This window comes from Trachemys scripta, chromosome 2, assembly GCF_013100865.1.
Source record: "Trachemys scripta elegans isolate TJP31775 chromosome 2, CAS_Tse_1.0, whole genome shotgun sequence".
Lineage (NCBI taxonomy): Eukaryota > Metazoa > Chordata > Testudines > Emydidae > Trachemys > Trachemys scripta.
Genome location: NC_048299.1, coordinates 39,348,353 through 39,361,612, shown reverse-complemented (window position 1 = coordinate 39,361,612; position 13,260 = coordinate 39,348,353). Strand labels below are relative to the sequence as shown.

The 13,260-nt window shown below is 40.6% G+C and overlaps 1 protein-coding gene across 1 annotated transcript in view; it reads right to left on the bottom strand.

Moving 5' to 3' along the window:
• Positions 1-2,900: 2,900 nt before the first annotated feature.
• CUBN (cubilin) overlaps positions 2,901-13,260 on the bottom strand; it is a 219,340-nt gene continuing 208,980 nt past the window's right edge. Inside the window, exons 60-67 of the mRNA XM_034760353.1 lie at positions 12,855-13,060; positions 11,748-11,910; positions 10,834-11,042; positions 8,145-8,292; positions 7,818-7,999; positions 6,572-6,737; positions 4,295-4,530; positions 2,901-3,129 (exon numbers count right to left, since the gene is read on the bottom strand). Of these exons, the coding sequence (XP_034616244.1) occupies positions 3,022-3,129; positions 4,295-4,530; positions 6,572-6,737; positions 7,818-7,999; positions 8,145-8,292; positions 10,834-11,042; positions 11,748-11,910; positions 12,855-13,060 (1,418 nt within the window). The 3' untranslated portion in view covers positions 2,901-3,021. The remainder of the gene's footprint in view (positions 3,130-4,294; positions 4,531-6,571; positions 6,738-7,817; positions 8,000-8,144; positions 8,293-10,833; positions 11,043-11,747; positions 11,911-12,854; positions 13,061-13,260) is intronic.

The window sequence follows — 13,260 nt, the reverse complement described above, 5'->3', positions numbered from 1 at the left end:
CACAGAGTATTTCCCTCCGGGCAAAACCTTAAAGTTACACAAAAGAAACCCAATTTGATTCTCCCTCTTATGCAAAAGAAGTCACAAAAGAAAATAAAAATAATCTAATACATTCCTTCTCTAAATACTTACTACTTTTAAAAAATGTTAGATGGCTGATTCCTGGATCCTTCACTCTGGCACAAAACTTACTGAACAGACAAAGGACTTTTTCCCTCCTCCCTCTTTGAAAACATCTTGTCCCCCCATTGGTTCCTCTGGTCAGGTGTCAGCTAGACTATGTGAACTTCTTAACCCTTTACAGGTAAAAGAGGAATTAGCCCTTAACTCTCTGTTTATGACAGGTCTGTCTCAGTTGGACTTGCTGAATGGCGCTAACAGTGTGAAGCTGGAGTGGTGCAGGCACAGAGGTCTAGTCTAAGGAGGCAGAGAAGCCACAGGGCAGACCCTGGAGAAAGTCAGGCACATGGAAGGGCTTCCTCCTAGAGCAGGGGTGGGCAAACTTTTTGGCCCAAGGGCCTCATTGGGGTTGCAAAACTGTATGGAGGGCTGGGTAGGGAAGGCTGTGCCTCCCCGAACAGCCTGGCCCCCGACCCCTATCCGACCCCCTCCCACTTCCCGCCCCCTGGCTGTCCCTCTCAGAACCCCTGACCGATCCAACCCCCCCATTCCTTGTCCCCTAACTGCCCCCTCCTGGGACTCCCCACCCCTAACCACCCCCGAGGCCCCACCCCATCCAACCCCCCTGTCTCCTGACTGCCCTGACCCCTATCCCCCACCACCACCCCGACAGGCCCCCCCCCAGGACTCCCACCCCCATGTTGCCCATCCCCTGACCCCCATCCACACCCCTGCCCCCTGACAGGTTTGGTTTTCTTTGTGTTGTGCTGCACAGTAATTTTCAATAAGCACTTTACATTGCTCTGTACCTTCAGAGATGGAAACATTGCTCAGTAACAGCTTTTTTCTTTAAAGTTCTCTTCCTTAATCTGCAGTGGTATTTTTGTTGTGGTTTCTAATGTTAGAGAAGAGCACTGTTGTTGTTTTTCTACCAGGACTGATAATTTATTCTGATTTTAGATCCTGATTATTTTTGTCAGAAACAGTTGCTTTAGAGCAAATGAACCTTGTACCAAAAACTATATTGAACAGCTCATGTGTGCTTTTCTGGAACTTTTATTTTTTCAAAGGAAATTGTGCATTTTATTTAATTATAAATAAAATCAGGCAAAATTACAAAACTATTGTGCTATTTTTAAAGTGGAACAAACTTCAAATCTGACTGGAAAAAGTCAGCCATGCCTAGTTTATTTTATAAGTTTCTTTTCATCCCATATAATTCTCTTCTTTCTTTCACCAAGGCTCACTGAGTTGTAGAGTTTATTTCAAGTGAACAAATCCAGGGCACTATCAAAGTCGTTCTCTAGATCAGAAAAATGCATAATGTGAGAAACTGTTAATTAGTACAATGTTAAACATGATTTTGTCCTAATTGTTTACAAGGACTTTCATGTTTAGACATATGTTTGCGGTTGTGGTAACTGTAAGGGGTGGGGGCCAAAGGCCAAGGCTAGAAAATTTAGGGTCATCTTCTGGCCTGAGATTCCCATTTTTACACCAGGTCAGACAGCCCATCTCCCTCATCACATGGAAAACTTTCAAAAATGTATTTTAACGAACTGGTCAGCTTAACAGCTTTTCTCCTCTTTATTTTGTGTGTGACTGCGTAGTTATGAATTGAGAATTTTCTAATGTTGGCAAGACCCATAACCAAGGGTAGATGATTTAAATTTCCCCTTACAGATCTGCACATTGGCCTTACTTGCCAGTCCATTCCAGAGATTCTTAATGAATATTGGATTGTAACAAAGTGTGTGGGAGTTATATGATGTGAACCAGCAGCTGATAGATACTATGCTGAGACCATTTTTCACTTGTGACTGAAGCAGGCAATTGGACTCAGAGAGAACTTTGAACTTGGAGAAGTAGGGAGCTGTTTGCCTGCCCTTCTGGTCACAGAGACCAAAACAATTGTAGTCAAAATTGAAAGACTATTCCTCTGTATGTCCTTTTCTGAAATTACGTTTATTGAACAAGTTGTCTGAGAAATCAGAGTTACTGCTACATACATCATTTAGTTTCTATATTTTGCTTATAAATAATCTGTTTTAATTTTAAAATAGATTTGAGAAGCTTCAAGAGGTTAATATCTCAATGAAAATTATGAGAATTATAACAGTATGCAAAGTCTAAGGCTTCGATTCTGCAGCCACTTAGACACATGGTCAATTTTAATCATGTGAGTAATCCCATGGACTTCAATGGGACTACTCAAGTGCATAAAATTAAGCATATGCTTAAGTGCTTTGCTGGATCAAGGTCTTAAATAAAATGGATAGTTTTTTAAAGTACTCAGTCCTGTGAGTTCAATAGATCTACCAACATAAGTAAAGTTACTCGTGTAAATATTTACAAGATGGAGACTGTTTCTGAAAAAGATTAGCTTTATCTAAACATACTTGAAATGATGGTTGGGGTTTTCGTAGCTGATTAATTAATTACAGTTATGTGTCTAAATCCCCTAATCAGATTTGAAAGTATTTTTTTCATTTGAGATTATTTTCCTAGCATCTCAGATGCAGTATATTTTGTGTTCATCTTTTCTGTGTAACAATTTTTATGACAGTAAGTTACAAAGCATATTTTTGTACATATTTTTAGAAAATTACTTGCTTAGAGAACATTTATTTCTAATCTTATAGCATATTTTTTTAAATCATATTATATTTTAAATACTAACATCCAGCACATTTTCACAGTTGTGTGTAAAGAAGCAGACATTCTTTTAAATATAAAAGGAGCTCAAATTTGTTTGAAATAATTCTAAATGCACAACTATATTTACAGTAATTTACTTTTATTATAGTGATCACAGTCGTATCTCAAACAGTCACTTTATGCCCTAATGTCTCTGCAACATAGCTAAGTACTGAGGGACTGTACTTCCTTGGAATAATGGTTCTAGCTGGTCCAAGTTAACTGGAAGCCTGATGGTAAAGTTGCATATTCAGCATGGAATTTTATGAAGACTTGATGTGATGTAGCAGTAAATGAAGCAATGTTTGTATCCTAAAGAGAAAAAGAATATTAAAAAACCAATTCACATCTTTAAACATTACCCTCTGACAATATAATTATTAGGTATAAGCAGAGCCAGTCTGATATGCAGGCTCCCCATTTACCCATTAAAAAAGCCACATGTGGTTTAAAAACTGTGGTCCCAATTTTCAGTTCATTCATTGCTGCACTTGGCACTGGAGCATAGCAGGTGGATTTTGCTCACAGGCTGTTACCAGCATCATTTGGAACACAAACAAAGCAGATGAGTTCTGAGAAAAAAAAAGTCTTGATGCAGCCCAGTAGATGTCACTATAATGTCTCCATTTGAAAAGACTAGAGGACTTCTTAATAGAATGCAACAGAAGCCCAGTTTATTCAGCTTTATTTATTGTCTATATTGTCACGGAGTCCCCGGGCGATGCTCTGGAACTGCTCCTCACAAAGCCAATCAGGACTTTGGGGAGCCTCCTCTCCCTTGGAGCAGACTGTCTTCAGGGCAAGAAGCTCACACGGCTTCACCTTCCTGGGTCTGACCTTGGAGCATTCAGCATATGCCCCTCCGTGCGCTTCCCACAGCGAGTCCGCCCAGGCGGGGTCCTGGGGAAACCAGAGGGTCCTGCACGCACCCCCACTTCACAGTCAGGCGTGACTTTCAGCCAGCCAGTAAAACAGAGGTTTATTAGATTACAGGAACACGGTCTAAAACAGAGCTTGTAGATCCAGAGAACAGGACCCCTCAGCTGGGTCCATTCTGGGGCCCAGCAAGCCAGACAACCCCATCTGCCCTCACTCCCTGTCCCCAGCCAGCTCCAAACTGAAAACCCCTCCAGCCCCTCCTTTCTGGCCTTTGTCTCTTTCCCGGGCCAGGAGGTCACCTGATTACTTTGTTCACCTTTAGCTATTCCCTTGTAAGGGGGAAGGGCCACAGCCATTTGTTGCTAGGAGACAGAGTGCCAGCCATTTATGCACACTGGCCTTTATCCCACCACCTAGAGACTTAAGAAATGCATAGGGGAAACTGAGGCACCCACACAGTATTCAGAGGAAACATTAAGAACAGTCCCACTTCATCACACATATATAATTGCTTTCAGAGTTAGGTAAGCAATTTTAAATATCAAATGAGTAACAATTACTTTTAAAGAATGACTACAACAAAATAAAGAATACATACCATCCCACAGTACGGTCCAGTCGGTGGATAGCTAGCATCTGGCCCATTGTAAAGTATCAGGTAGCTCCTAGTACAGTCACCTGGGTCATCAATGCTGATGAAAACAAAGTTAACTGTAACAATTCGTCCCTTGGGAGCAATAATGATCCATTCACAATCAGTATTGTTCTGGTAAGTTGCAGGATAGTCAGGGCTGGCAAATGAACCAGTGTTTCCATATAAGGTTCCTCCACATCCTGGAAACAGAGAGTATTCATTAATTCTAAATGTTTATTTCTACATAATACTGTACAAAGCAGTTGCTTTATACCAATATTTGTATAGGTTCTTTTCCATGGTGTTAGCACTCAGGGATGCTGGGAGATTGCATGATCTGGAAGAATGGAGAGAGACAAAATGTGTGACGTAATATATTTTATTGGAGCAACTTCTATTGGTGATGGAGACAAGCTTTCAAGCTTACTCAGAGCTCTTCTTCTGGTTTGGGAAATGTACTCAGACTGTCACAGCTAAACAAGGTGGAACAGATTGTTTAGCATAAGTAGTTAACATATTTCAAGGGACCATTCAAGGTGAAATGGCCTGTTAACACCTCTACAATCATAGGGAAGAAAGTGTGGGGAAGCAGCTGTGGTAGGGTTGTTAGTGGGTTATAGATTGTTATAATAAGCCATAAATGGAGTGTCTCTATTCAGTCCATGATTTTCAGTGTCTATCCGAGTTATAAATTTAAGCTCCCAGGCTTGTCTTTTGAAACAGTTGTGCAGGTTTCCTTTGAGGATGAGGACTGATAGGTCAGATATAGAGTGATCACTTTGTGAAAAGTGTTCACCCGCAGATGATGTGGTGTTTTTATCTTTTATCATTTTCCTGTGTGAGTTCATTCAAGAGCATAGTGATTGTCTGGTTTCACCCTCATTGTAACCCATACAGCAGTGGTGGGCAACCTGCAGCCCGCGGCCAGCTCGCGCCGCTTCCCGCAGCTCCCATTGGCCAGTCAATGTAAACAAACTGTCTTACGGCCCACCAGTGTATTACCCTGACGGGCCGCATGCGGTCCATGGGCCACAGGTTGCCCAGCACCATATAGAGTATCATCAAACAATTACAACCCATACTTGATGGGGTCCCTATCCCAAAAGAAATCTTTCCTGAACCCCCTCCTCTGGCCTTCAAACAACCCACAAACCTCTCCAAGATCATCAGAAGCAAGCTCCCCACAAACCAGGACACACCAAAGCAGCACCAGACCCTGCCAGAATAACAGATGCAAAACCAGCAGACATATCTCCACTGCTACAATGCTCAGCACCCTCCCACACCTTTCAAGATCCTTGGGTCCTACACATGCCTATCACAACAAGTGGTGTTCCTCATCCAGTGCACTAAATGCCCCAATAGCAACTATGTGGGTGAAAGCAGACAATCACTACACACTGGAATGAACTCACACAGGAAAATGATAAAAGGGGGGAGTGAAAGGGGCGGACCAGCTACTTCTCACGCCAGCCCTCTGGGTCGCTGCTCTGTGCAGCGCAATAACCCGCCCTGCCCTCTCTGCTCCCTGCCCAGGCCTGTCTGCCGGGGACAGGGGCCAAGCGAGCTAGAAACGTGCTGAGGGAAGGGGGGCTCTGAGTCACTCGACCCTTGTCCCTGGCCGCTGGTCCTGGGCAGGGAGCAAAAGGGGTGGGGCGGGCTGCTGCCTCCCCAGCCAGGCTCTCTCTCAGGTTGCCACCACGCTGCACAGAGGCAGTGGGAGCAGTCAGCTTCAGCCACATGCAAAGTGGCTCCCTCCCACTGCCAGGGAGAGTAGCCGAACATGCAAAGACAGATCCCCTACCCCCACCCCCGCAGGTAACTCTGGTGGAGCGGGGAGAGTGCAGCGGCTCCGGGTTGGGCACAGAGCAGGGAGGTCACTGGGCAGAGGAGACACATGGGGCGGTCATGTGTCCTCTTCCTTTAGATTGTGCCGCTCCCAGTATCGGGAGGCACAAGTCATCAATGGGCCATAATCTGGTCAATTGGGAGTTTCACCTAAAACTGATGGCATTAAATGACCTATTTATTTGGCTGATTTGACACAGAATAACCTAAAATGAAAAAGATGGTATTCAATTTTCCCAGCTCCCTAAAATATTTGACGTAATCTAAGGCTAGTTTGGATAATGTTTAGTTTAACCTCTTGTTCGCTGAATTAAAAATGCTGTGCCTTTCAACCTTCAGACCTATTATTCTGTACAAGTGCTAGATGTGATTACCAAGTTATCACTGCCTTACCAGTTGGTGATGAAGTCCAAGTGATCTCAAATCCATCGCGAGCAACTAAAATGTCACTCTTGAAACGCAGGTATACAACATGATTTTTAGGGAAGATTGGATTGGGCACAGTGTTTCCGCAATACCTGCCAAGTAGTGGGGAACCTGCATCACTACCATTTCTGACCTTTAAAGGAATACAAACCCATTGTTAACATTTCATTCATTTTCATGGCGTACAAGGAAACAAACCACAAGCAGGGAGCAAAGGATTTGTGATTCTTAAGTAAGGCACAACTGAAGTTTCATTGGGAATATTCACTACATGTATTTTTCTATCTTGCTGCAAGTTGCTGCTCAGAAGGGAGAGAAGGCAGTTAACCAGTCTCTCTAGGCTTTCTAAATGATTGCACAGAACAAATACGGCCAACAATTTTAAGCTAAACTTTATGGTATAGTACATTTTCCTTTTAATGAGAGTTGGTTGCGTAAGGCCTAAGCTTTATATTTAAAATATACCCCTATATGTTTTGCTCCTGTTGAGAAATTTTAATATCCCAGATATCTGAAAACTGCCTCTTCATCCTGCTAGACTGAAGGCAGAGATGGGGTCATACTACAGAGTTCAAACCCATCTCTAGAAGAGGGTGAAGGAAGGAGTGTAACAAAGGAGAAATGAAGACTAGATCCTTCCACAAAATAAACTTCTGATTTCTGGCATCTGAACAATTTACATCAGAAACTTAAGGATATATATGGTAAAACCTTCACCACCCCCAAAAAGAATAAGAAAATGGCTTTATGTGGCTGGTAGGAAACTTTCCCCTCTATCCAGAAAACACCTTTTCAGCTACCCTACATCTTCCACTACAGATCATGTAACTACTATTTTGGTATATTTTTGAAGAGATTTTAGCACATATGTGCTGACTGATCAGCCTGTGAGTCCGTAGATCTGTTTTTCCACAGATGTTAACATCAAATGTAAATTACACCATCTTGAAGCTTGCTTAATGCCTAGCAGACAGCGACACCTGGATGAGGAGCAGCAAGCTGATGATGAAATTATCTAGACATCTATTTTAGAATTTTATACTGCCATCCATCATTGTAGTATCTGAGCACCTTCAGTGTAAAATTGATAGCAATAGTGAAGTCTCTAATGTCCATTTAGGTAGGGCTTGAGCCAAACCTACTAAAGTAAAAGGAAAGACTCCTGATTTCCATGGGCTATGTATCAAGTGCATAATAGATAATTTCTCAGTACCTCTAAGAAATCCAAAGAACATCGGCTGCTGTCCTCCAAATTGAAAGCATGGAAAAAAAGAGAAATAGTGTAATTCGGAGGAGCTTGTAGAATGATGGTACAATCCAAGTTATTGGGATGGAGACCAGGCCAGCCAGGGCTCTTCAGATAACCAAATGACTGATTATATTCTCGGCTGCAACCTGTGTTGGACCGGGGGAGGAGATGGGGAGGAGGAAAAACAAAACATTTGTAAGCATTACAAATTTCTGCGTCATTGCTTGTTTACTCTCCATAGTGAACAAAGAATCTGTAGGCATATGCCTTAAAAACTTCTTCAAGGCTTACCTGCAGTCTGATAGGTAAACCTGACTCTGTTATTAATCATGTATTCCTCTGATTTGAAAGTCACAATGGCAGTCCGACCATAAGAATAAAACTCAGGGACTACAAAAGTTTCAGTGCCACAAAATCTATTGACCTGTCCATGGTTACCCTGGAATTAAATAAATATAAGTAACTTACAAATTGCAGTTAAATGGTAATTCCGTTTATCTACCTACCGTTAGGTGATCTTACTGCAATCTGATATGTTGCCATATTAAAATCTGATTAAAAATCTTGTCTTTCAGATCCACTCTTATGCAAAGTAAACTCAGCATCATCAACTCTCTGGATGAACAGTTTATACTCTCACCACACTTTTTTTTTTTTTTGTATATTTTACATTAAAAAAAGGAAAAAACCTCAACTAAACAGGTGTTTAAACCCAAGTTTACATTATACAGTGTTTTGCTTCTGTCTTGCCAGGGCAGCATTTTATAAAGGCATTATGTATCAGGGGGTAGCTCTGTTAGTCTGTATCCACAAAAACAACGAGGAGTCTGGTGGCACCTTAAAGACTAATAGATTTATTTGGGCCTAAGCTTTCGTGGGTAAAAAACCCACTTCTTCAGATGCATGGAGTAAAAATTACAGATACAGGCATAAATATATATTGGCACATGAAGAGAAGGGAGTAACCTTACAAGTGGAGAACCAATGTTGAAGGCCAATTCAGTCAGAGTGGATGTGGTCCACTCCCAATAATTGATGAGGAGGTGTCAATACCAAGAAAGGGAAAATTGCTTTTGTAGTGAGCCAGCCACTCCCACTCCCTATTCAAGCCCAAATTGATGGTATTAAGTTTGCAAATGAATTGTAGCTCTTCAGTTTCTCTTTGAAGTATGTTTTTGAAGTTTTTTTGTTGAAGTATGGCTACTTTTAAATCTGTTATTGAGTGTCCAGGGAGATTGAAGTGTTCTCCTACTGGCTTTTGTATGTTATCATTCCTAATGTCTGATTTGTGTCCGTTTATTCTTTTACGTAGCAACTGTCCAGCTTGGCCAATGTACATAGCAGAGGGGCATTGCTGGCACATGATGGCATATATCACATTAGTAGATGTGCAGGTGAATGAGCCTCTGATGGTATGCCTGGTGTAGCTGAGTCCTATGATGGTCAGAGAAGGCAACGGGGTTTGTTACAGGGATTGGTTCCTGGGCTGGTGTTTCTGTGGTGTGGTGTGTAGTTGCTGGTGAGTATTTGCTTCAGGTTGGGGGGCTGTCTGTAAGCAAGAACTGGCCTGCCTCCCAAGGCCTGTGAAAGTGGGGGATTGTTTTCCAGGATAGGTTCTAGACCATTGATGATGCGCTGAAGAGGGGCTGTACGTGATGGCCAGTGGTGTTCTGTTATTTTCCTTGTTGGGCCTGTCCTGTAGAAGGTGACTAGTCAATAACAGATTTAAAAGTAGCCATACTTCAACAAAAAAACTTCAAAAACAGACTTCAAAGAGAATCTGCAGAACTAGAATTAATTTGCAAACCTAACACCATCAACTTGGGCTTGAATGGGGACTGGGAATGGCTGGTTCACTACAAAAGCAATTTTCCCTCTCTTGGTATTGATACCTCCTCATCAATTATTGGGAGTGGACCACATCCACCCTGACTAAATTGGCCTTCAACACTGGTTCTCCACTTGTAAGGTTACTCCCTTCTCTTCATGTGCCAGTATATATTTATGCCTGTATCTGTAATTTTCACTCCACGCATCTGAAGAAGTGGGTTTTTTACTCACGAAAGCTTAGGCACAAATAAATCTGTTAGTCTTTAAGGTGCCACCAGACTCCTCGTTGTTTTTATAAAGGCATTATCTTTGTAATCAGTAGCTAGTTGCGATAGTCCATGTTCTATATGTTCTCAGGTATCAAAATTGCATTTTTGTTACATGTATAAACATTCAAGAAAAACATCCTTTTTTACTATTAAATGTAATGTATCATTTTGTTACAGTATTTTCACAGTGTAAAAATTTGAATTTTAACTGCATTTTGATTATTGATGGTAATAGATGGTAAAAACCAATGGAGCTTGGGATGAGGGTTAAAAGCTTATTGTTATATTCCTGACATTATTTTTATGTGTACTTTTTATACAGCTCACACTCTAACATTTCCATAAAAGTAATGTAATATCTAAATATGTTAAAAATTGACCTTCAGCCACCACTAGAGGGCAACCAAAAATTAACAGTTGTTTTAATGCCCAAATTGAAACAACAAAAGAAGGTTTAGTCAAATTTAATACAATGGAAACAAACTGTTTCTTTCTGTGCCTTTTCCATAAACCCCACTATTTGCAAGAATATTTGTTTTTATCATGATTCTTGAATAATATGATATCAAGTCTGTTTATGAAAGCCTGCTGTTGAGCATGGTTTGGTGTAATTATGAGAAGTAACATAGTACTGTACACAGTGAGTGAAATGTTCCATGTGCACAGGATTTGCATAAGGCCACTTATGAGACTTAAGTGATAGTGCATAATGACTTGTATGGGCCCCCTGTATAGGAATGAATTTAATCCAGTATCATTAACACAATGACTCGCAGTACCCCCAAACAGTGATCCTTCTATTGTCTCTGCTCCAAACAAGGTGAGAGCTAGATGGTTGCTACTAACTTTGTTTGACTTTGTTTGAATTGTGCATGTCTTACCATTGTTGGGTCCTGGAACTCTAGATAATTCTGAGAGCAGTCCTGGTTGGCATGGAGGTGGAATGCCTCTACCACCAGTTTGACTTGCTGCTGTGGCGGGGCATCAATGATCCATGTGCAGACAGTAAATGGTGGATAGGCATTTGGAAAATTAGGTGACATTGTGGTCTGTGGGGTAGAAGTTGCATTATATGTTCCACCACACAATCCTATTGAAAGCAATAACAACTTAATTAATTGTATCTCGATACCACAAGGCGTGTGAAAAAGCTGTCCACCTCAGCAAAACTGCTTAATTGTTTATTGGAATTCGTTATGATTTCACATTGATCTTTTGATGATTCTTTAGATGCAAAGTATAAATAGAAAACACTCTGATCACAGTGTCAAGCTACATCTATCAATCTCTGTGCCTGCATACGTTCTACATGCAGAGAAATGTTTGTTTTCCATATTCTCATGATACATATTAACCCTCTATGGTGAATTGTTCTCATTTTGTTCTTGAGCAGTGGTTCTCAAACTATTGTACTGGTGACCCCTTTCACATAGCAAGCCTCTGAGTGTGACCTCCCTTATAAATTAAAAATACTTGTTTATATATTTAACACCATTATAAATGCTGGAGGCAAAACGGGGTTTGGAATGAAGGCTGACAGCTCGCGACCCCTCCATGTAAAACCTCGTGACCCTCTGAGGGGTCCCAACCCCCAGTTTGAGAACCCCTGCTCTTGAGGCTGACAACCATCCTGCAATCAAAAGAGACTGGACTGCAGCTGGAGTCCAGTGATGCTGCTTTTAATTTGGTCATAAGACATTTCACAGAGTTACGCAAAGTGCACCTACCCACTACCTACACATTTCTCTTTGGGGTAAATAAATAAATAAACGAAATAAATAAATAAAATACTTACGATCCACAACGGCGTAGGTAGCATTGAAACCAGCCCTTTGCACAGAACTATCTGTGACAAACTTCACCATCAAGAAGTTATTGGTAGAAAGAAATGGAGCTGGCACGATGGACCCACAAAATGTGCCAGCTAAATTGGCATTTTCATTATCTCCATCATACAGCTAAAAGGGGAGAAAACGCTGGATACCTCACTAATATTTTTGGCACTTGTGCTATTAAATATAAACATATTCATAAATAGATTAACAAAAGTCTAGTTCTCTGAACCCTTATTTGACTTTACAGTTTTAAGACCCTTTCCTCCCATTACAAGAAAGGAAGATGCTCTTGGGCTTTCACTAAAAATTGCTGATTATCATAGTTCACATCTTCAAATAAGCTAATTATCTTAAAAAGTGTGATCTAATTATTTTAGATCCCTAATTCAAGAAAGCAGCCAAAAATTCAAACTTTTTGGTTGGGGTGGGGAGTTCATTTTTTGATGAAAACTCAAAAGTGTCCATTTAATTGAAAAGCAATTTTCCATCAAAAATATTTTGGTGGAAAATTCTTGACCAGATCTACAGTATACCCAACTTGATGCTGGGCACCAGCATTTCAGAACGTCCTGCTATGTGTCCTGCCTACTATGCACTCATATACAACTGAATGGAGTCAAGACATGAGGATCCATTATCTGGATTTACCTTTTCATAAGTTTTAAAATAAGAAGTGCTTTCAAACAGTTTGGTAGGATAAAGTAATTCTTCAAGTGTTCTTTTAAAGTATTTGACTTTGTCTGCAGTATAAGTCCTATTTTGATTGTGGCATTTTATATATTAAGTAGGCTACACATTTACTTACAATTCAGTTAAATCCTGAAAGTGAAACCTATCCCCATTGAAGTCAATGGCAAAATTCCCCTTGACTTCCCAGAGGCCCGGATTTCACCTTCAGTCCTTCAATAATTTATCATACTGAAGAACTTTCATTTTCAAAAACAAGCAATTTAATTTCTTTGTGAAGAAGATCTCCCTCTACTGATTAAATTTTAATTCTTTGATCCAACATATTGAACAAAGTAGTTTATATATGTCATGATTAGATTAGAATACGATTGTCTTACATTGACATAATCATATCTGCATGTTTGAGAAGATCGTGCTTCAAGAACAAATGAGGTGAAGGTGAGGTTGATCAACTTGTTTACAGATGCAGCTATGATCCACACACATTCCAAGTTTTTGTCATATGTGCCATCCATGTCAGAGTCTGGAGAGCCAAAGCTGTAACTTGAATTTGTCAAATAACCACCACAGCCATGCTGAGGCCCTGTTAAACAAGCAGAAATAATTAAATAAGGCCTGATAGTTACTTATAGTTGAAACCTTATTTTAATTTCACATCCCATATTTTTCTGTCATTCACAATAATATTTAATTGCCTACCAAACAAAGCTATTATGTGGACTATTTGAATGATTAAAGTGCTTGCATTGAACACAAAGAGCACTATCTAAATGTGAATCATGA